This window comes from Anas acuta, chromosome W, assembly GCF_963932015.1.
Source record: "Anas acuta chromosome W, bAnaAcu1.1, whole genome shotgun sequence".
NCBI classification, from domain to species: domain Eukaryota; kingdom Metazoa; phylum Chordata; class Aves; order Anseriformes; family Anatidae; genus Anas; species Anas acuta.
Window position 1 is genome coordinate 28,545,133 of NC_089016.1, and position 22,223 is coordinate 28,567,355.

The window sequence follows — 22,223 nt, forward strand, 5'->3', positions numbered from 1 at the left end:
CTCTCGAATCCCACAGACGTGGCTGCAGTATGAATTTTGTCCCCTGCTCCCTGCCTTGTTTTTGTTTGTTTCAACCCGGCGATCATTTCAAATAAGATGGAAATGATAAATATTTATTGTGCGGGGAAGCTGGAGCTTTCTCCCACGGCAAGCATCGCTCCTGCCACCGCTCTTGTACTCCTTGTCCATCCTCTGCCCCCTTCGGGGCCGTGTCCGTGCCTCTTGGGGTATGAATAAACTTGAAGAAGAACTGCTTGTTAGAGGTTGTTAGCACTGATAATTGAGATTGAAGACCATCTCCGGGTATTTTAGTCTTCGGAATCTGCTTAGCATTAATGTCATGACTTGTTTTGCATCTTTTTCGTTTTCCCTTGAATTTCTCATTTCCCTTGGGGAACACAACGCGGTACCTTAAGGCAGGCTCAGTGACTCCGTCCGCGCCTCCCTGATGAGATTGTGGGTCCTGTGCGTCGTGGAGAGGCTGATTATGAGTGTTTTTTTAACAAAAGGGTGATATAAGGAGGGATGAAATCAGAGAAAAACGAAAACTGGGATTGTACGGCTTCCTAAAGACTTTGGGAAAAAGAATCAAAGAAAAGAAGAAATATTCTGAACTTTTTTCTTGATTGATTCTCGCCTCCCCGAAATAATGCAGTCATTTATTTTATTTTTTTATTTTTGGGTGGGTTTTGGGTGCTTTTTTTCTGACCACCTCTGCTGCCCCCTCGGTCTCATTAGAAAGTTGCATTGCTATATGAAATACTGCAATTAAAACCGAATTTAATTGACATTGCATCCTCTTTCTGAGACTTTCTTTAAGTCTTGGTGTCCATTTAGAAATTACTCGTGAAAGAAGTTAAAACCTTTTCTCTTTCTCTGTGCTTACATCCTCATGGAGCAGAGCGTGTGGTGCCATCTGTGCTCTCTTCCTTCCCGTCTCCTCCCATCTGACCAAACCCACAAGTTGAAATTTGTTTCCCAAAGGAATCTGCAGCGGTTTTGCCTTTTCTCCCAGTCTCCCAGTTGCTCCAAAACTGTAGGACTGAAGAAGTTTTAAGGCAGAAGCAATAACGGTCTCTGTTGGGTGAAACCCAAAGCTTCAGGTGTTCCTCTTGGCAGGAGGTTTTAACATGGGATTAAAACATCAATTTAAATATAGGGTGAGTAGAGGAAGAGTAGGAAAAAGACTGGAGGTTCATGGTTCACGGGAAATTATGAAGCTGTCGTCTTCATACAAATAGTCAACAAAATGCTGGCTGTATTTTGAAGTATTTTTTTGATCGTTTTCCTTTTTCATTGCCCTAATGAACCGATATATTTCATTCTGTCATCCTGCATGTAAAACCCATGAAAACCTTACACTGAAGTCATGTGAAAGCCGTTGAGAAATATTTCGGAACGGCATTTTTCTGTTTGGGAAATATTACCGGGTGTTTCAGCGCCATGGCAATATTTTGTTTCGTTTTCCTTGCGAGAAGCGAAAGCTGTCACCGCGTCTTCCCAATGTTTTGATTTCTCTGCAAACCGTGTTTACCCAAAATAATCCAGCTCAGTGAAAATACTCCAAGGGCTCTAAACGAGAAGATGGATTCTCCATGGTCGAGGTCTCTCTACCCGGCATGCTCCCTGCCTTTTGTGGTTCATGGAAGTTGTTGGTATGAAGTTGGTATGAAGAACCCACCAGTTGTCATCTAATCATTTATTTTCATAAATAATAAGCATCTCTGCCTAGAAGTGTGTCGTAATTCTGCTCCAAATCTGCTGAGACACACAAGCACCGCTATGCCAAGTGACGTACTTCTCTTGGACCGACTTGCGGAGAAGGAGCAGAGAATTTTTATCTTTATTTCATCCGGACTTTTCTTCCTGCCCCAGAAATCTTGCAGTCTAAAGAGGTAAGATAAAGGATGGGTAGGAGATATATTATTATGCCACTTTATGGGCAGGAAAATGAAGCAGAAAAGCATTCAATTATTTATCCAAGCTCCCTCCGGAAGCCTGAGCCAGAGCCAGGATTGCCGTAACCTATCTTTCTGGGCAGTTTCTCGAAATAAAAGGTTGAATTTCGGGCCCTGTTGAAGTCAATAGGAGTTGCTTTTGATTCCTGCGGATGCTATCATTCCCCTTAAGTGCATAGCGAGGCCTCCAGCTGAATGCTCCTCCGTCCAGAAGGGTTTTCCTTCCAGTTTTCAGACCTCGGAACAAACGCGGGGCACGTTTGGACACCCAGAAACACATTTTGTAACAAAAGCGCGTTTTCTAAATTAATTTATCTCACTGACTGCAGGCTGTTACTTGGTTGATGGCATTATTTTGTCTGTGCGTTTGCATCCCATATTTACTTTTGGGTTTCTTATTTACAGTAGTGGTCTCTTGATAAGTTTTAACTCACGGAGAGATGTTCTCCCCAGTAGAAACTGTGGCAATAAACCAGCTTCTTCCTCCATACACGGGCTCGTGGAAGCATCCAGCCTCTTAAAACAAGGTCTTCTCTTATTTCCATGGGACTAAGTAAGGAAAAACACCTTTTAGGTTCCCTCTGGTTTAATTATCTCTTCTCATAGGGTTTTAATGAATGACAGAGCATCCCATGGCACTTAGACATCCCATGCGGGTGGTTTAGAAATAAAACATTGGTGATTGCTCCCTTACAACTCATCTGAGGGTGCTTGTAATGGTCAGGAAGCACCGAAATCTGAGAGTTTGTATGGGGAAGAGTGGAAATAATGACAAGTTCCTAGGTCTGTCACCTAACCCTTCTCACTGAACATGTCCTAAAGGACAAACGCGCTGTGAATCTCATCCTGCTTTTCCTCTAACATGTTGTCATCTGTGAGAATCCAGCAAAGTTACTGCATGAGCATTAAAAATAAAAAGAAAATTGCTGAACTGCAACAAGGGAAAGCAAGCCAAGAAGTTTTTACAAAAGGATCCTTCATCGCAACTTGAGTTTTACTCCAGTAAGGAATGATACTTGTGAAATCCCAATGAAGAGAATAGAAGTTGGCTCAGGCTATGGCAGCAAAGGTCAAGATCTCTGGGACCAGAGAGAGAAAAAAATTAAATAACACCAGTAGAACTGTAATCCTTTCAGCTCGTATTTGGGGGATTCGACTTGAAGGTGATGTTTAGGGCTCTGCTTTCTCGTCCCAAGGCTGCCGTGCGTAATTCTGCATCAATACTTAGAGCTCAAGGCTGGAGCCCACCAGTAACTCCAAAAAAAGTTCAATGTCGTCTTCTAGACCTCAAGGTCTTGGGGGTTACTACTTGATCCTGTACCTGCCAGAGGGCTCCTTGAGGAATTCAGCTGCTCTTCTCTCTGGTCTCCAGTGGGACCTGGGTATGAGCCCAAAAATTCGGGTCTGAGAGGGATATTAAGCATCTTTAGGCAGTTGCCAAGCAATTTTTGACGTGGCTGCCCACATTCCTATTTTAGGCACTGGTATCTTTCCTGGATCTTAATAACTATTATCATCAAAATTTTAAGTGAATGACAGCAAAGAGGAAAACTGTGCAAGAGAAGCGAAGGCTCCTGAGAGCAGAAATTGGATTCAAGAAGCAGTTGACTGTAAAAAGGATACCAGCTCTTTCTGACCCTACAACAAATGAGGGTCACTAGAGGTCTGAAAGCCTACAAGTGGCCAAGACTTCTAGTGTCCCTCCCCAAGCTCTGAAGTCCTCTTCAGCTCCCCCAGCTCTTCTGACCCCAAAAACGAGCCACATTGACTGAGCTTTGCCCTTGTAGGTATGCCTCTGAGTGTCATTTCTCCTGCCAGAGGATTCCAGCTCACCCCACATGAGTGGGGTTTCAGCAGCCGGGCCGGGACGTGGATGTGCAGCACTTGTGCTCTGTAGGATGGGAGGAGGGACGGAGTTATGGACCTTCTCCGGAGGCACTCAAAGTATTGCCAAGTGCACATGAACTCTTTGCTTTTATATGGACTCCTAAACAGGAGAAATTCCCCCAAATAACCCCAAAACTGGCAGTCGGGAGAGCAGCAGCAAAATCGTTCCAAGCAGTTGTAGCTCGTGTTTATGAAAAAGTCGGAGCTACTGAACCCATCTTTTATGGGAGCAGGAGGGCATTCTCAGAGAAACAGTGCTTTTGGAAATATATTGAAGTGTTTACGTGGAACTCATGGTAACAGAAAATATTCTGTTCCTCTGCCAGCCCTGCTTGCTTTCTTCTTATTTTTTTTTCAGAGAAAGGACGCTGTTAGTTGTAAAAGACCAACTTCAGAAGAAATACGATTTAATGTCTCATTTTAATGGGACGTAAAGCGGTTCTAGAGCCTCTCTGCTACTTAGCAAAATCAGAATTTAGGAAAAGATTGAAAACCTAATGCCAATTCTCTCCAGATGACTGCTTGTCGGAAGGGATCAGGAAAGATTACGAAACGCTTTGTGTGCGCTGCAAATATCGAGACCTTAAGCACGTTACAACGCCTGTCGGAAACATGAGATGGGATGAAAAGGGAAAGCCGGGGGAAGAAAATACAAAATATTTCAAATGTTAACATTTAAAGCTGAATTTATGTGTGATAAAAGGCATGCGGGTGCCGTGCCATGCGCACAATAGCCGGTGAGTTTATTTTGTGCTGCGGCACGCGCTCCGTTGAAAGGAAAAAGATGCTATTTGGTGCCGAAGGTGTTCAGCAGTAACCTCCTGCTCGACCTTTGCATTTTGGCCCTGATTATTGCTCGTTTTTCTTCCGATTTTGCTGGAGTTCAAGGTGAAGGCGCAGATAAACTGGAGGGATTCTCTCCTCAAAACCTTCCTTCGCCACTGGGGTTTGGTCCAACGGAGAGCCGCCGCGGCTGATGTTCAGGAGGAGGACTGCTGGTGCTTGTAGGAGTTTATTAAGATTTTCAGCTCTTTTGTTTTAAGAACTCATTCAAGCTGAGTGTGATGTAGTTAATGCGCCATAATTTGCATGCAGAGAGAAATTGGAGCACTTTAAGAGACAGTCTGCATAACAAAAGGTGACCCGCTATTGTTCCTTGAACAATGGCAAGGGATTGTTTGGGGTTGGCATTTGAGGACTTCTGTGTTTCTTCACCCACCACAATCTGGTGTTAAGGCAGATTTTGCATTTCAAATGATCTCTAGTTAGAGTGAAAACTATTGCAAACTTCTACAGTTACCAGCTTAAATGAATTAAATATCAGTTTCAAGGACCAGGTATTTCAACACTTTTATTGTCGTTATTTGGTTTAGAAGTTGAGTTCATTATGGTCCTATAATTGTTGTAAGCACTGAGCACTGGGCAAACATGGGAATATTATTTAAGGGCAGAGCTGGGACTACACATTAATATTGAAGCTTGTGCTTCTTTTGGGCTAATTTGGGTTTGGAGATGATGGAGTAATGCTGGCTGGGGGAGGTCTCTGGTCCAAGCACTGCTCCAAGCAGCTTTCTGGGGCTATATGGACAAGCTGTATGGTTTCTTTTGCTCAAATCCATCACGTCGCTCCGTGCTTTCAGGTTTCTGTGACTCAGCAGGAGTAACCTCAGGCCACTGCTAATCGGGGTGTACCGATGTGTTTGTGCCCAGCCAGGCCAGACCCGTGGGCTCCTGTCCATGGGGCTGCTCTGGGTGTCTTCCCTCACCTGTATGAACATTGTCACCTTGTTCTGGTGTTATTTTTTGTGGGTTTGGCCTCCCTTTCATCTCTGACTGTCTAAGTTTTGAGGGTCACGCCGCATGTGGGGGCTGAGAGCAGCACGGGAGCGGAGATCTCACTCGGTCCTTTCCTTCCCGTGCAGTGCAAGTGCCAGGGCCGGTGGAAAACCTGCGGGCTGTGTCCACTTCACCTACCTCCATCCTCGTGTCCTGGGATCCCCCTGCCTACGCCAACGGCCCCGTGCAAGGCTACAGGCTCTTCTGTACGGAGACAGCAACGGGAAGGGAGCAGGTGAGTGGGAAAGGGGGCATTCAGCTTGGGCTGCAAAAGCTGGTTCATGCTGGTGAAATCCCTCTTTTATTTGCTCTGAAATTTGAGCACAATGCTAAATCCCATTTAAAAACCCATTAGAATTCCCCCTTTACATTGTGCTAAGCCATCAAGATGTTGGTAGCAGGTTGTATGTGTGGTCGCTGTAGAATACGTGGGTTTAGTTGCTTCTTGTAACTTCTTCCAGGTTTATTGGAGGAGGGTAAAATAATGCAAATCCAGCCTAGAAATGGCACATCCTCTCCCCAGACTGATAGCTGCTCATGGTAAAAATTCCTGTTGCGGATGCATGTCTGTAACAACCTATTCTGCTAGATTTTGCCCTTTATTCCATCTTAAATAAGGGTTTAGCTTCTCAAAGAGCAGCATATTGGTCCCCAAACTGCTCACCCCTTTTTGCGTTGCTTCTGGTGACCTCTTGCTGTCTGTGTGTGCTCAGAACGTGGAGGTGGAAGGGCTCTCCTACCGGCTCGAGGGGCTGAAGAAGTTCACCGAGTACACCCTGCGCTTCCTGGCCTACAACCGCTACGGCCCTGGCGTCTCCACCGAGGACGTCACCGTCACCACGCTTTCGGATGGTAAGTGGAGAAGGAAAGACCCAACGGGTTGCCTGGTTGAGGTCGTGATGCTTTTTTTTCTCTACGTTGAGGAAGAAACAGGAATGAAGCAATTTGGTTATTCAGGACGGAAACCAGAGATTCATAACCTGCCTGCAGTGCTCCGAGCTAATGCTCATCTCCAGGGATAATTGGTTCACTTCATTATACCTACATCTAATAATGAGGATGCTGCACGGCTCTATTTTCTCTCTAACTCGAGCACAGGTGTGGATACCCTGTAGCTATTTCATTACAATGGCATTGGAGGACACAACTGCCTCCCTTTTCCTTGCATGTTATATGGGGGGGCAGCAGATGTGCCCGTGCTTCACCCTCTGCTTGGTCACAGCACCTTCCCTGCCATCCTCCCCAGGCTCCTGGGACACACAGGGGAGGTACATCAAGTTGGGTTTTGCATTAGGAAGCACTTAGTTGTGTTGGCCAACACAAGAGTTTACACCTACCTTACTCCTCTTGAAGACACTGAGTCTGATTCGTGGACCTAGCCAAAGCAGGAGTTACAAAGTCACTTATTTCAAAGTCACTTTGGCCACAAAGGTGTAAAAACCTAAAAAAGACCAAAAAAAAAATTTGGTGGGGTGGGTGCATGCAAAGCCCAAGAAGGATCTCCATCAGGCTGACTTTTCCAACTAGATATTTTTGCTGCCAGGCAGTTTTCTCTGGTTTTAAGAGGAAATACAGCCCTTACGGTTAAAAGAGAATAGCTGATACTTGCTGGGGGAAGGAGGAAGAAATGAAGGGGAGAAGAGAGCCCGGAAAGCAGAAGAGAAAGCAGAGACGGGAGGGTGCCGGTGCTTCAGGAACAGTTCCCCACCGAGCCCCACAGCCGGAGGGATTTTTCTCCATGCCAACGCTTTGTTTAAAGATGATCCAAGAGGCGTCAACCGAGCTTTAGTGGTGAAATTTATAAATGGTTTTCGTTCTGATAACAATTCTGACAACTTATTTTTCACCCGTGCTGCTAAAGGAAGGTAGGGGAGTTCCAGTTGGCTTGCCCTGGGGTTGGATCACTACCTCAAGGTCATCTTTGTGGAAAAATGTTTATATTTACCACTTTCTACCTAATTTTATTACGAATGCCGTATCTCTCCCTGGTTATCCTACCCAAACCAGCTGAAAAATTTTGTCTGAGGTTAAGAATGGCGATTTTCTGTCTGTCTGGCGAACTCCTTTGCTTCTGAACGCTTCTCCACAGCTGAAAAAATCAATACGAGTTTCTGGGCAGCAGGAGCAGAAGCTGTATAAACCCTGGAGAAAAACAGCAGATGAGAGGGATAGCGTGCTCTGGAGAAGCTCCTGCATTTCTTTGAGGTGGCTGCAGCACAGTCCCCAAGCCACGCAGGTGACAAGGTGTAGGGGAAACCCCAAGCAAATGCTATTTTAATCTGCCTTACTCCAGGCTCTGTCTTCAGTAGGATCCATCCACGAGCCCCCAGCTCGTTTGGCACCGTTATTTTCTATTTGACACCTCTGCACTATTTTTTCAAGTGCTGCTTCTGTCTCCCCGGTTAATTCAGTTTCCCCTGTTAATACGGGCTGGATCTTGGCAGAATAAATTACTTCACACTTATAATTATAAAAACAAAAGGAAAACAAGTGAAAAATGAATATTTTGCATAATGTATGCAGATTTAATTCACGCCGTGAAGTGTAGAACTGCGGCCCTGTACTCCACGTTGGTTTTAAATGTCATCATAAGTGAGAAAGGGAAAAGATTGTTATTCATGAGGCTGGAAATTATCCTCCGCAAGTGTTTCAAACGCTTCACCTGTCTGCGAACAAAAATCACTGCTGAAGAGGAGGCTCTTCCTGGGCTCTTTCTCTACCGATAACTCATCCTCGATATCCAGATGACATTTGAAACCTGGAGTATCCCAGGGTAATTGCAATTAAGCAAGAATCTGTTAATTCTGGTTTTGTTTTAAAGCTTTTCCACGAACCAAACCCCCCTCTCAAAAGTGGATGTGCAGAAAGGGGGAAAAAAAGGGTTTGGAGCAGGTATAAAAGAAGAGAAAAAAGAAGAGAAAGAGAAAAAAGAAGAGAAAGAGAAAAATTTCTTTTCATCCTTCTTACTGTGGTAGTCCCAGCATCTCATTGTACAGAAGGAGACGAGGGAGTGGAGAGTACAAGTCCAAACCTTCCTGCAATCTGCAATTCTTTCTTTTATGGTTCAAAAAAAAAAAAAAAAAAAAAGACCTTTCCCAGGGTTAAGGCCTTTTCTGCCCCATAAAACAGCAAGAAATAACTTGTGTGCAGCTATCAACCTACAGAGAGGAGAGGAGAAGCCATTAATCCATCCTGGTTTATTGGTGAGCGATAAAGGGAGGAGAAAGCCCGCAGTTCCCCATATCCACATCACTTTCTACAACAGGGTTAGTTTCTGCTCCCCACTAGCTGGTAGAGAAGTCTTTGGGATTGGGCTGCTTCTTTTCATCTTGTAAAAGGACCAGAATCATTTTTAAGCCTTCTTTCCTCTAGGGAAAGCGAGTGTGCTTGCTCAAGTTATTTTTTCCATCCCAGTCCTTGGCTGTACAGCGTATGATATGGTCTGTAGCTTCACCACAAGAAAAAAAAAATCCTGTGCCATTGGATCCTGCACATTGGATCCTGAGCTATCGTGCTCGTGAATTTATCAAAACGCATTTAATCCCAGCAATTGGCAGCCGGTCTTCTTTCATGCTTCCCGAGTACTTGGTTTAAACAAAATTTATTGCCCAGGCTTCCTGGAGGGGTTCTGGATGGATGCCCCAAGCCCATCATGATCAGGAGGCATTTGGACAATGCCCTCATCGATTTTGGCTGGCCCTAAAGTGACCACTCACCAAGTCCACCCATGGACTTGATGAGCTTTGAAGGGCTCTTCCAACCAAACCATTCTTTTTCTTATTTTCATTATTATTTCTACCAGTTAGAAGTACCAAAACTCAGTGCCTTGCCATATGAACGTTCTTCCCATCACCAGCAGTGAGGCTCAACTCACCCAGCTTCGTGCCAAGACGAAGGGGCTGAATTTATCCCTGGATGCATCCGTCTCTGCTCATCACGTATCGATGAAATGAGTTCTGCTCTTATTTCTCATGGCATCATCAAGCTGGGAATAATCCACAAAAGTTTTACCAGGTGCATCCGATTCCTTGATGCGATCAAGAAGGAAAAGCAGAGGATGTAATTGTAATCTCTCCAGCGCTTGGTTTGCCAGGGGAATTGGTTGTGCAACCCCAGACATTAAATCGGGGTCTCCCATTTAGTAAAGCAGAAAGCTCAGAGAGGAGAACAAGGAATGAAGACGCCCAGCATTGCCGTGGAAGGGATTGAGTTCGATGCTGGGTCAGGGCTGGATTTATTTCTCTTATTGATCAAAGATCTGGCAGGAAAGATAAAGCGTGCCTCAATTATGTACGAGCGCAACAAAATTGGGTAATATGACAAGCGTTCGCCAAAGAGAAACAATCAGAAAAATAAAGACAAACAAATCATGGAAAAGGAAAAATGAAGATAAGTTGATCTGGTAGGAGAATAATGCGTAGTGGCAATAAAACATAAAAGTTAGCAACACAGAGGAAAGGTGGCTCAGACACCCTGCTCACTTTGCTGTACCATTGCCCCAAGACAATGAATTTTCAGGCTATTGTGATTCAAATACATCATTTTTTTTTATTTTTTTTAATTTTTATGCTCCACGAAGCCTTCATAAATACAATATCAGAGCGGGACTTTGCTGGCAGCAGGACCCTCGTGGTTAGCCGTTGTTGCTTTTCCTCTTATTTCCCATTATTTTGTTATTAGCCCTGGCAAATGACTTAGCTCTGGCTGACTCAAATCCTTCCCGCAGGATCAACCCTGTGCACTGAGGATGCTTAAAGGTGGTCCCCATCGTGTCCTCGGTATAATACGTTGGCTTTCGCCCATTCATTCTCTCAAGTTTTGGCCAAAGCAAGTTACAAAACGAGTCATGTCCACGTTTTGCTTGGTGCTAAAGGTTCCACTCTTCTTCATTTTTCACTGAAGATGCAAAGTATGTCCCCTTTCTACATGGCTTCCAGCTCTTTACCTATTAAATTATTCCCTACAACCAGAAGTCTTCCTCCCATTCAGGTAGCCGTAGACAATAAACCAAACACTTCTTAACGCCGTTTAAATAAACAAAATTAATTCATTCGATCTCTGCGATGCTTCAGGTCTGAGATCATCGGTGTAGATCTTTGCTGAACCAATTTGAACACGGGCAGCTGAAACAATAATTTTGCCCGAGCGCTCTTGTTAACGTCACATAAAAATGGTTTAAAGAGCACAGCTTTGGCTTGATGTATTCATAACTGTACACTGAAAAATCATTTTCTCTCATTTGCCCTAATGCATCAGGCTGACAACTCTTCTTAAATTGGGTATTTACCGTGGGCCTTTTTCAGTTCTTTTTTTTTTGCAAATTCAGGGCCAACTTAGGCAGGCGATATTTCTCTCGAAGGGAAATAAAGCTTGAGGTGCGTGTCAGGGAGCTGATGCATCACAACTAAGAACATATTTGTAAAGCTCTTGGCTCCTCAGCAGTTGAATTAATATTGGCCATCTGCTGGAGGAATGAATATATATTTGAACCGGTTTTGTACGAGCAGATTGGAAAGAGATATATGCAGAGTGGAAAACAGGAAGAAATTTGTCAGGAAATACTTGGTTGCGGATGACCCGAATGGTTGTTTTGTCACATTGCAGCCTTAATGGAAAACACTGCTTTTTAAGTAATATCTGGAGAAAAAAAATGCCCTTTTTCCCTCCTAGCATCCTTCTAAAAGCAAGGTAGCAGTGAGAGGGGCGTCCGGTCAGTCTGCGTGTGGTGCGTCCTCAAAACGCACTTACCTTGATGGATAAATACCAGAAAAAATTCTGCCCTGCTCCTATCCTTTTTCGACCGAGATGATAACAAAGAAATGAATTCAAGTAGTCGGTGTCACTGCAGGGAAGCCGCTGAATGGCTGTTTAAAGGGTTTGCTAATAGGTCTATCACAAAGGAGAAGGAATGAGCAGATGCAGTTGGTTTTTTCTCTCCCTAGGGGACCTCTGAAGTGCCACCTGGATGATGTGCATGCTTGTGAGCTGATTATAAACCACACGTAAAAAAAACACACTCCTTTCTGTCCGACGGGAGAAATATTGGGTGTAGCTTGTTGGGATTTGGCTATTGATGGCACCTTGTCCCACTTTGCCCTGTTTCTTTTCCCTTGCAGTGCCCAGCGCCATGCCCCAGAATGTCTCCTTGGAAGTGGTCAACTCCAGGGTAAGTCTGCCCGTGCTCAACATCTCGTGGCCAGTGATCCCTGCTTTTGGTAGGCTCTGCATCTCCACGATCTGCATCTCATCCCCCCTCTGCGGCTGAATTTGATTTTGGGAGGCGTTCCGCTTTTCCTTTCCACGGTGCCAAATGCCACCTATGCCCCAAAACGTCTTAATTAGGAAAAAAAAGCCCTCCTACAGCATCAGTCCAGCAGAGGTGGGTGGTAGTTGATGAATGAAATTAGCCTGGTGTGCTGTCAATGCCAAAAATCAAGGAGGAATTTGCTCCTCTGTGGCTTTTTGGGTGTTTTTCTGGTGTACTTGGAGCTGTGTTACTGAGCATCATTAAGGAATGTGGTTCTCTGAGAAAACCTTTTGTTTTTTTTGGTGGTGTCTACCAAAAGGTAGACACCAAAAGGTTTTCTGTTCCCCCTGGGCAATCCCTCTGTAGGATTGCCGTTGCAACTTGTCCTGTGTCACTATAAAGGGCAAAAAAGTCACGGTGGCCATACCTGAAAGGATCAAAATAACGTTTTTGTGACTTTAAGGAGTTCTGCGAGGATTTATTTTTGCTTTCTTGCATGCTTACCCGTGTGCATTGACTCACACAAAAGCGTCTCGGGTGAAATCTCATTAGAAGAAAAACTCCGTGTTGTTTTTTTAAAACATTTCCGTGCCATATTTCAGCATGGGCGTGAGGAGACAGAAACAAAGGCAAGAAAAAACTCGTATATCACTAACTGAAAATCAGTGAATCGTAGCAAAACCGTGAACAAAACCATGTATTCGGATCTCTTGGAGGTTCATGTGAGAAAAAGATAAAAGGCAATCAGGTGCTGCGGTATTTTCCTATGCAAAATGGAGCTGTGTGTGACCAGCAATGTGAATAATTTTATAAAACAGCTTTGTCTAATGGATAAATAGGATTCAAAAAGTGAATTTTGATCCTGCTGCAGAGCCACAACACCTCGGAGCTTTCCTGCTGTGCAGGTCCCACACAGATTCTCCTGTCCTGTAACAAGTTTACCAATGCTGTAGGTTTTCCCTATGTGGGGACACCAACTGGGTCATTCTCAACCCAACTCCTTCTTTCTCCATCTCATATTCAGCCCTGTGAGATTTCATGGCATTTAAGGGAAGTGGGGAGAAGCATCAAAAATGTATTGGTGAGCTTTTCAGGTGGACACACCACATATTCCCATACACGTGGGAATGAAAAGCCTCATTTCCTTTCGAGATCTCATTAAAATAAGCCCTGAAACACCCCAAAAATGTTCGAAAGAGAAGCAGTGATTTTTTTTCAGGGAGGCTTCAGCAACAGGAGTGCCACTTCAACTTCGGAGAGAACAGCAGAAGCTGTTCCCTGATTGCAGATTAACGTCGGTAATAAACATAACTGTGGCATGATTAAATAGAAAAATCTCCGGGAATAACGAGAAGCAGAGCTGGTCCTGAGGGAAAGGAGGGGTGGGGAAGAAATATCTTACTGATGGGGTTGTACGCACCACGTGCAGGTAGGTCTGTTGTCGTCTTGCTTATTCCGATGAGCACATCTCCATTTTCTTCGGAAGCGTTCATTTGTTTCATTTCAATGCCGTAATTCCCTTCGTAGAAAAACCTGTGCCATTTCCCTGATGGAGTGGGCTAATATTCTTTCGTAAGATAATATTGTACATAATAGGTGTTAATTGCGCTTCGTGCTTCATGAGTGCTACTTCTGAATGCGTTCGGAGAGATGGGGGAGATTGCTCCTTTTTATTTACTCCTCACATTTACCGGCACTGCATAAGCTCTTGTTTTGGAGCTCGTTTCATTGATTTTCACTGGCTCGTTAGGACATTGCAAAGCTCAAACTTCAGAACGTGAAAGAAAGGTGCAATTCCCACCCATCTGTGTCTTATCAGGATGTCCCTTCGGACGTTATCCTCGCCACGTCCATTTGCACAGCTGCCCAAAAGCAGGAGCCCAAAGCTCACCCAAAGCTCACCGACTAGGATAAACCGCAATTTAAGGAACATTTATAGGATCTCCGATCCGTCGGGACCACTGAGTACCTGTCAGGCTGATCTTTTTCTTCCCTGCTTGCTTTCATGCCATCAAACCTTCTGGATCTTTATTTATTTATTTCAAAACTCCCTCTGCTGCAGTTGCTTTCGTCTTACAAGCCGTGCCCAAAGGGCATTGTCGTCTTGGCGCATCTTGTTCCAAACCTTCGTGTTTACTTTTTCCCTCCTTACTCTCAAGTTAAAATGTCACCGAGCAGTTGATCATGGTTAGTGACCTTTTAGGCTGATCGTTTCCATTTTGAAGCACTTTGAACAAAAATAGAAAATAAGACCCGGGTTACGACGCTGCATGGGGTGGGGCACGGATGCTCCCACCTTGGGATGTATTATAGGGTTATTTGCACTTATAGGTAGAGTTATTTTGTACAGGTGGGGTAAAAGAGTCCGCCGTGAGCCTCTGCTCCAAAATTCTTCCTCTGCTCAGGAGATCTATGGCTTTCCAAAGCACCCACTGTTGATGGAGAGTATCAGTTTCAAAAGCTCGCAGGCTGGCACCTGCGTAAAAAGGTGTTTTAAGGGTGTATCGTGGGTCTTTACTGGAAAGAAAAAGTGATGTGGAATTGTTCTGTGCTCTCCTGGACCGCGTCCTGCAGTTAGGGACGATGTAGGGAAGTGCCCATACCCACGTACCACATAAAATCCTTGTGAGATGGGAACAGAGTTGAAATATCTACATCAAGGCAACCAGAAACAGCAAATATAGCAGAAATGAACTAAACTCACTAAATCTCAAGGAATAAAAAGTTTTTTTCAAGCAGAACCATCTTCAAAGACCGTGCCCCGAAATGCTATTTCCCTTTTTTTTTTTTAATGTGACTCCTAACGAGGCGAAGAACCCTACGCAGTTTCTCACCTTTGGAAAAGGTTGTGATAACCCAGCCTGTTGCGCTTCTGCAGTCTTTGTCTTGCCCGTCTCCTTGTTTTTCTTCTCCTGGCAGCACTTGCTGAGAATTAATTCAATTAAACGCTTAAAAAGCACGGACTGATGCAATCAAAACAAATAACCAGCCGTCATGGTTTGCTAACCGGGTTTGAGCCGCGCACAGAAGAGACCCAAGACTTTGCCTTGGTCGTTTGCAGAATTGTTTAAATTTTTATCTCCGGTTTAATAAGATTTCTGTCTCGCTGCTATTTTTCTTTGATGCTGGCAGATCGATTAATTTAATAACGTGACGGAGACGGCCAAGCAAATGGAAGATGCTCGACGTGAATTACTATTATCGTGATTATTGCTTAATATTGATGGGGCTGTGGGACTGGAGACCTCAGTCAGCTCAGAATTGATAACGGGGAGGACTGGGACAGAAATACAGTTCCCTGCCTAAAAGAGATTTCACTGTAAATCGCAACGCAGACGTGGCTGAGACAATTAAGAGGAGAATTTGATCTGAGAAACCGGCGAAAGGCACGGGGGCTCGTAATCACCGCTGGCTGGTTATTAGAAATAACCACTGCTGGCCTCTTGGTGGCAAGCGACCAAGAGTTATTTCAGGACGAAATCTTCTTTCAAAGCTTTCTACATGATTCCCGATTTTCTTTTCCTATGAATTAATTATGTGTAGCGTCCAGTTTGGCCAAAAGAGAGAGCAGTGATGGGAAGGATGCGCACGTAGGTGTGCATATGTCTGTTGCCATTACATTCCGTGCATGAACCTAATTCAACATGAAAGCTAAAAATGCCCTTTTTTGCCCTCTCTTTTGACTAACGTGTGGCTTGTTCCTACTAAGAGACTCATTTCTAGTTTATTTCGTTTGAAAATAGCCTTCTTTGCTAAGAAGGACGCGTCCAACGCTTAGTAGAGTTTTGTCAAAGAAATACCTGCACCTACAGCTTCTCCTTCTAGAAAAAACACTGAGCACGTTGTTCAAAAACAATGGGACAATTACCAAACCTTCGTCGGCAGAGGTCAAAGAAGGGGACCGTTTCCACAGCAGGCGGCTGGGAAACAAAAAAGTCCAAGACTTGCAGCTTCAAGCTAAACAAATTGCCAACCTTTTTGTCTTCTAAAAGAAAACCTTTCTGTAAAAAAAAAAAAAAAACTTGTTAAAGAGAACAAGTGTGATCCCAAAGCACTGCTTGAAGTCACTATTTTGCGCCGTGTTTCATTTCGTTGACAAATTAGACCCACGGAGCAGCGGTGGAGGGAGAGTGCAGGTGAGGACATCACAAAAAGCACCTAGAAAGTCACCTTTAAAACATTATTTTATATAAAACTCCCATCAATTATCCTGTAGAAGAGGCTTTGCATGGAAACCTGGCGTGAAGATTAGGAGAATGCTAAAAAATCCCTTTTTTCTATCATTTCATGGGTGCACATCTTTGTCTTCATAAATAAAAAGTTCATTGTCGTCATGCCCCGTAATGTTTGCTACCCAACATCTCTGACATTTATGAGGTTTTTGGAAGTGCCGTAAATAAACTGCGGGAAGAAGATTCTTCATTGTCTTCATCACGGTAGGAAAACAGAGGCTTTTGTTTCAAATTTAACGAAGGAGAATTTGGCTTAAGCGAGTGCTAGCCGTGGGTTGTACCCTTGAATACCACATTTGCAGCTCTTTCCTATTAGCCTTAGCTCGTTACGCTGAATAATTGTGTTGTTTAACATTCACCGAGCAAAACTCTTCCCTGCTTCTTGCCTCATGTGGTCAATTATTCCTAGGAAAATCTTTGTAATACGCAACATCTTGAACTCTCTGCAGCTACGGCGAGCGTCTCTCGCTGTCAAAAGGGGTAGGCTGGCGGGTAGCAGGACCTCCGCCCCGAACAAATCATTTAATTTCACACTGCTTAAGCACCTCACAACCGTGGCTTCTGGAGATGCTGCATATTCATGGCCACTTGGACCCGCTCAGGGCTGCAGGGTGGTGTTGAAGTTGGACAAAAACGGGGACAGAAATTGCCTGATTTTGGAGCAAGTCTGGCTGTGGGGTTGTGGAGGGCTGCCCAGGGGGCTGCGGTGCTGGACCCCGATGGCTGAGCTGGGTTCGTGGCTAAGCCTGATGTTGTGAGGAGCCCAGACAAGGGCACAATGCGGTCAGCATCCCATCAGCTAGCTCCGTTTTTAATTGTCTTCAAACTCGTTAACATTTTGTAATGGAGAACGGCGCCTACGGGGCTGAGTGCCACTAAATGTCCTAATAGATGGATCCTTCTGGGCTACCCGTACTTTTTCTATCAGATTGATTTTTTTTATGCAGTTTTTCTGTCCCTTTTCTAAATTATTTTATGCAAAAGACTTAGACAATCGAAGTTAGGCATCCAACTGCCTGCTCTTGTATGGGATGCTTTGCATTAACCTGGGACCTAAAGAAAACAAATCTCGTGTCTGAAGTTTTCCATCACCTACACAAAGGTTTGCTGCTCAGCTGGAATCTTAAATGATGTTGAAGGGTCTCCAAATTAACGTCATCACCAAACTATCAGCTCTTCAGCAACCTGTGTCACAAAGCTTTCATCATTTTTAGGGTAAGATGTTACTCGTTCCTCTCCTCCTCACTCCCATTTTGATCCCCAAATTGTTTTCTGCTGCGGAGGAGGAGGATGCAGACTGGAAGACACTTGCCTTGGGATGCTCGGTGACACGCCGGAGCCAGATGCTGCCACTGGAAAAAAAAATAAAATACTTTTTATACTTTTTTCTTTCCTTAGCATCTGGGTCTGAAGGCTGCTTTGCGCTGCAGAGCCACGGAGATCAACCATTCTGTCAGGCTGCATTTAGCTCAGCTGCTTAAAATTGCTCTGCTGCGAAACGTACATTAAAATGTGCCATAAATGCATCCAAAGCTTCGCAGGAATTGTTGCTGAGCTGTACATCACGCCGGTGCAACGCCGCGGGCTCCCTGAAGGATGAGGATGGATTGGACCCTTTATGACGAAGCAATAGCAAGCGAGGATGTTTCTTTTAAGGCTGGACAGGCTGCTTCAAGTAGGTGCCATCTATCCTGCTTAGAGCCTTTCATCATCATATGTCAGACATTTAGCTGGCACGGGAGGCATTTTTCTCCCAAACGAGCATGGTAATTATCCAATTTCTTGCCAACGAAGCTTAAATCTACCTAAGAAAGCAGCAGGGTGCGCAAGGTGCTGGCAAGGGGACGTTGCTGTCCCCTGTCCTGCTGGGATGCTGAGCATCCTTCTTGGGTATCAACTCCCTGAGAGCACTGCTACCAAAATTCGAACAAAATTGCTAATTGAGGCACTTCTGCATACCGAAACTGTCCTTCTGGTGGTGGTTTTGGGGGAAAATCAAGGTGATAGAGCTAAGCCAGACAGTCAAACAAACTGCCATCCCCCAAATCTCTCCTTCCAGTAGGGACGATGGCTGAATCGATGAGTATAAAAAAAAAATCAGGAGAAGCTTTCCTCTGCTAACTCCATCGCACTGCCTGGTGACGTTTCTGTACGGCAAGGCTGGAGAGCCAGCAGGGTGGTTGAGCTGGATTTTAACGTGATATTTGCCAAGTGTGAAAAACGTGGTAATTTATGTAATTAGCTAATGTTTGTAAAGCACCGTGGAGGCTGGAACTCTTCAGATATATGTAAATGTTATGGCAGCAGGGAAAGATGAGCTGCGTAGACTGGAAAGTGAGATTGGAGGAAAGATAAAATTGTTTTTTCTTATCTTGCCAGATGGAGCAAAGTAGGGTAAAATAGCGTTGTTTCTGAAACTATGATGAACGTTCAGAGAATTTATCCAAGTTGGGAAAGTAAATATGAACGATGTCCAGGAGCATCTCGTGTCGGAATCGATACTGAGTGGTTTAAAAGAAGCAAAGGTAAAATCAAAGTGACTGTCGCCACTATTTAGTGAAGTGGCCTCTAGAAACAATGCTAGTAACCTTTAAAGATACTACTTAAGGAGAAGACCGTCGAGAAAGAGATCTTTAACCTTTAAATGTATTACTTATTAGGGAAGGATAGAAACAAGCTCCAAGCTTAACCTTTAAGAGCAGAAAAGTTTCTGATGGCTCGTGGATCGATACTTTCTCTTAATATTAATTATCCGCATTTCTGAGACCAGAACTGTTTGGGGGTCATTCTCTCCGTAAATATCCCTTGAACTAATGAAGCTGGAAGACGTGTCATTATCAGGGAAGCACGGTAATTGTGCCCATCAAAATACTCGCGTGGCACAAGTTCCAAGAGCTTTTTCCAGCTATTTATCTTGAGTAGTGTGAGAACCGAAGAGCATCGTCCACGTCCGATACCTCGCTGCTGAGCGCATAGAAACCCTCAAAGGTTACGGTGTCAAACCTGGGCAGGTTCATTATGTTATGGGATTTGATTAAACCTTGTTCGAGGTGATGAATGTTCCGGCCACCTTTTCATTTAGGATAAATTTAGCGGTACTATTAAGCCACTTAATGCAGCAGGCAACACGCCGAGCGGGAGCTCTGGGCAGTTATCTCTTAATGATAAAGACTCGGCGCCTGCCGAACGGTGCAGCATGCGAGGCTTACCCAGAGACCAATAAACCAAATTAACGAGCTATGACACTGATTAGTAGAGCTCTGTGTTCCCGGGTATCTCCGAGAGAAGCCATAAAGAGCCGGGGAAGGAGAAACCCAAGGTTGTGGGCGGCCACAGGGAACCGATACCGGCTGCTGCCGTGCCCCGGCGCAATGGGACCTAAAGGGAAGGAGCCAAAATATTTGTAGGCTCCTGTCCCTGTGCAAGAAAACATAAACTCTGCTTGGCTTTGGAAAGAAAGATCCCATCTTAAAACACCCATCTTCCTTCTAATATGAGCAATATTTGCAGCATTATCATGGTAATGCTTTGCGCTTCTGCACATGCAACTTTTGAAGCTTTTAGCTCTGCGCCGGGATGAGGTTGGTTTCATGCAGTCCATCTTCACCTAAAGTGCGTGATATCTTTACACGGCGTTTTATCTTTTTATATTTAACTCTACATTTATGGTTTGGACGTCCTTAAGAATCACGGTATGCAGAAGGCACTAATATTAAATAAAAACCAAGAAGAACAGACTTCATTTCTAAATTTTGAGCAAAAAATAAGTTGCAGGATATTAAAAAAAAATAAAATAAATCAGTGATTTTGCTGAATCATGAACATTTCAGTTGACTTTTTTTTTTTTTTTAAACTTCTGTACAATCTGGTAAAGGACCGGGGAGAGGTACTCGCAATGCTCCGTGCGGTTGTGCCTAACGTCAACGCAGGTTGAAAAATCGGCCCGTGGCGTATGACATGCACAGAGGGATGGATTCAGTCAAAGGAGATTGGTTTTTATTATTTATTTGTTTATTTATTTATTTATTGAGATGTATACAGCTGTATTTACCTTTGGTTTAGGGTGATGCTAAAGAGTAATTTTCCCCACGGGCGCCGACGTGCCATGACCAAGCATTTGGCCATCAAATGCTGCAACCAAAGTGAAAAGACAAAGGGTGTTTAATGCACATTGAAAGAGAGAAGTTGCCTGTTTTGCATTTCTAGCAGGAAAAAATACTTCTGACCTGTAATATTTCCTTTGGGTGAGTGACTGAACGGTGGTTTTCTTCCAAATCGGAGATTTACACAGTGAAAACCCAGCCTTGAAAAGCTCCCTCCCGTTTCTCTTTGTGCAAAGCCCCACGTTGACTCATCGGGCTGGAAAGAAGAAACGGAAAGAGAAGATTTCTCCAAAAAACACTGTGATGATGGCGAGGGTGAGCCAGAGATCGAGGGGCTGGTTCACACTCATGTGCTTTCCAGGCACTAAGCCTGCTCTCCGCTTGTTCTAATATTTGCTTTTTCCCTTAAGAGATCCTTATCCTTTAGCAATTAGGCAGTGAGGCTGACAAAATAATTTATAATCACACCAGCCAAAGCAGCACAAATCTGTTCCTAAATATATTTCCCCTTAATTTGATGTGTTGGGGTAAACAGTCGGTGCATTTCTAAACACGTTCCTTGCAAATTGCTGGCGTCGCGGTAGTCCTGATAAGCACAGCATTGTTTTTTAATACCAGAGGAAACATCTGAATGTGGCAGAGCTGCTTGCAAAAAAAAATAAAAAAATCAAAACTTAATAGAAAGAGGGGACGCTTTGGGTTGAGAACTGCCAGGTCTGCGTTTTAATCCCCGCTGGTTTATGGAGCGGAGGTTTTAATTCTGTGGGTTTGCTCCAGCTGTCTGTGGCAGTGCCCTACTTTCTTGTCCCCAAATTCGTAGCTTGCTGAAGCCCAATTTCATTTTGAAGTTGCGTAAGCGTCTTCAAAATAGGTTTGTCAGTTTTCTGATCGCCGTTACGATTTGGCCTCGAATTAGGGATTTAAGGACGTTGGAGCCAGCAAGTGCAATAATTTCCAAGTTTCTCCTCTATTCCTCCTATAAACTGAGAACAAGATGGTTCAAAGTGCTCATTCTGCCTAGGAGCACAACGATATTTATATTATTTCTGTTATTTCTGCTAATTATTGTGCCCTGATGGGAGCCAGCTGCACTGGGTACATGGTGCCGAAGCCCCAAACCATGGGCATTGCTGGATAGAAACCAGATTATCCAAATTTTCACCATCAAAATGCTTCCATACTCGTTCAATAAGAAGCAGACGTAATCCTAGGTGACCTGTAGGTTGAATTTCTATCAGCCTTTTAGCGTGTAGCAGGGAATCCCAAAGTAGCGTTTTGTTCCCATCTCTTGAATGAGCCGGAGGAAACAACCCAGTGCCTTGTCTGGGAGCAGACAGGAAGACAAATTGCTCGCTGTAAATAATTCACTCATCTCCAATTCTGCCTCGCTCTGTTTTAATTTTGCGGCGCTGCCAGATTTCATCGCACGTGGCTTTCCGTGCTTTTCTTTGTTATTTAGTCCTCCGTGCTCTAATGCCTCTCCTGGAATTGTTTTGACTGGGGAACATCTTGCAATTAAAAAAAATAATAATTAAATAAAGGAAAAGGAAAGAACAGCAGGGTTGTAAAAGGGAGTAGCAGTGCTGTTGGAGCTGAAGACACAAATAATGCGGAGAAGGCGAACCCGGGCAAGTCCAACTTGGAGAAATACTGGAGGAGGTGAGGAGCAGCATCCAGCGCTGTGTGAACTCGCTGAGAGCAAAGTAAGGATGCTTTGGGTATGGGGTGTGAAGGTCTGTGCCGCAGGATTTGTGCTTACAGCAGCGGGAGGTGGGCAGCGTGATCCCAGAGCATCCCAGATCCTGGGTGAGTAGGACGAGGAGCAGCATCGGGAGCAGGGGTTTCACCAGTTTTGAGTGCAAAGACGGGTTAATGAAAGCTGTGAGGTTGATGTACATAAATGCAAGGGTATTAAACCTCCATGCAGATGTTGTCAAACGTAAAGTTGTGGTTTTGGTGA

The 22,223-nt window shown here is 44.3% G+C and overlaps 1 protein-coding gene across 2 annotated transcripts in view; it reads left to right on the plus strand.

The window, feature by feature from the left end:
- DCC (DCC netrin 1 receptor) overlaps positions 1-22,223 on the plus strand; it is a 347,209-nt gene that overhangs the window by 233,528 nt on the left and 91,458 nt on the right. For both annotated transcript variants that reach the window (XM_068665177.1, XM_068665176.1), the window contains 3 exons: positions 5,768-5,916; positions 6,395-6,533; positions 11,798-11,847. In XM_068665177.1, coding sequence (XP_068521278.1) covers positions 5,768-5,916; positions 6,395-6,533; positions 11,798-11,847 — 338 coding nt within the window. The remainder of the gene's footprint in view (positions 1-5,767; positions 5,917-6,394; positions 6,534-11,797; positions 11,848-22,223) is intronic.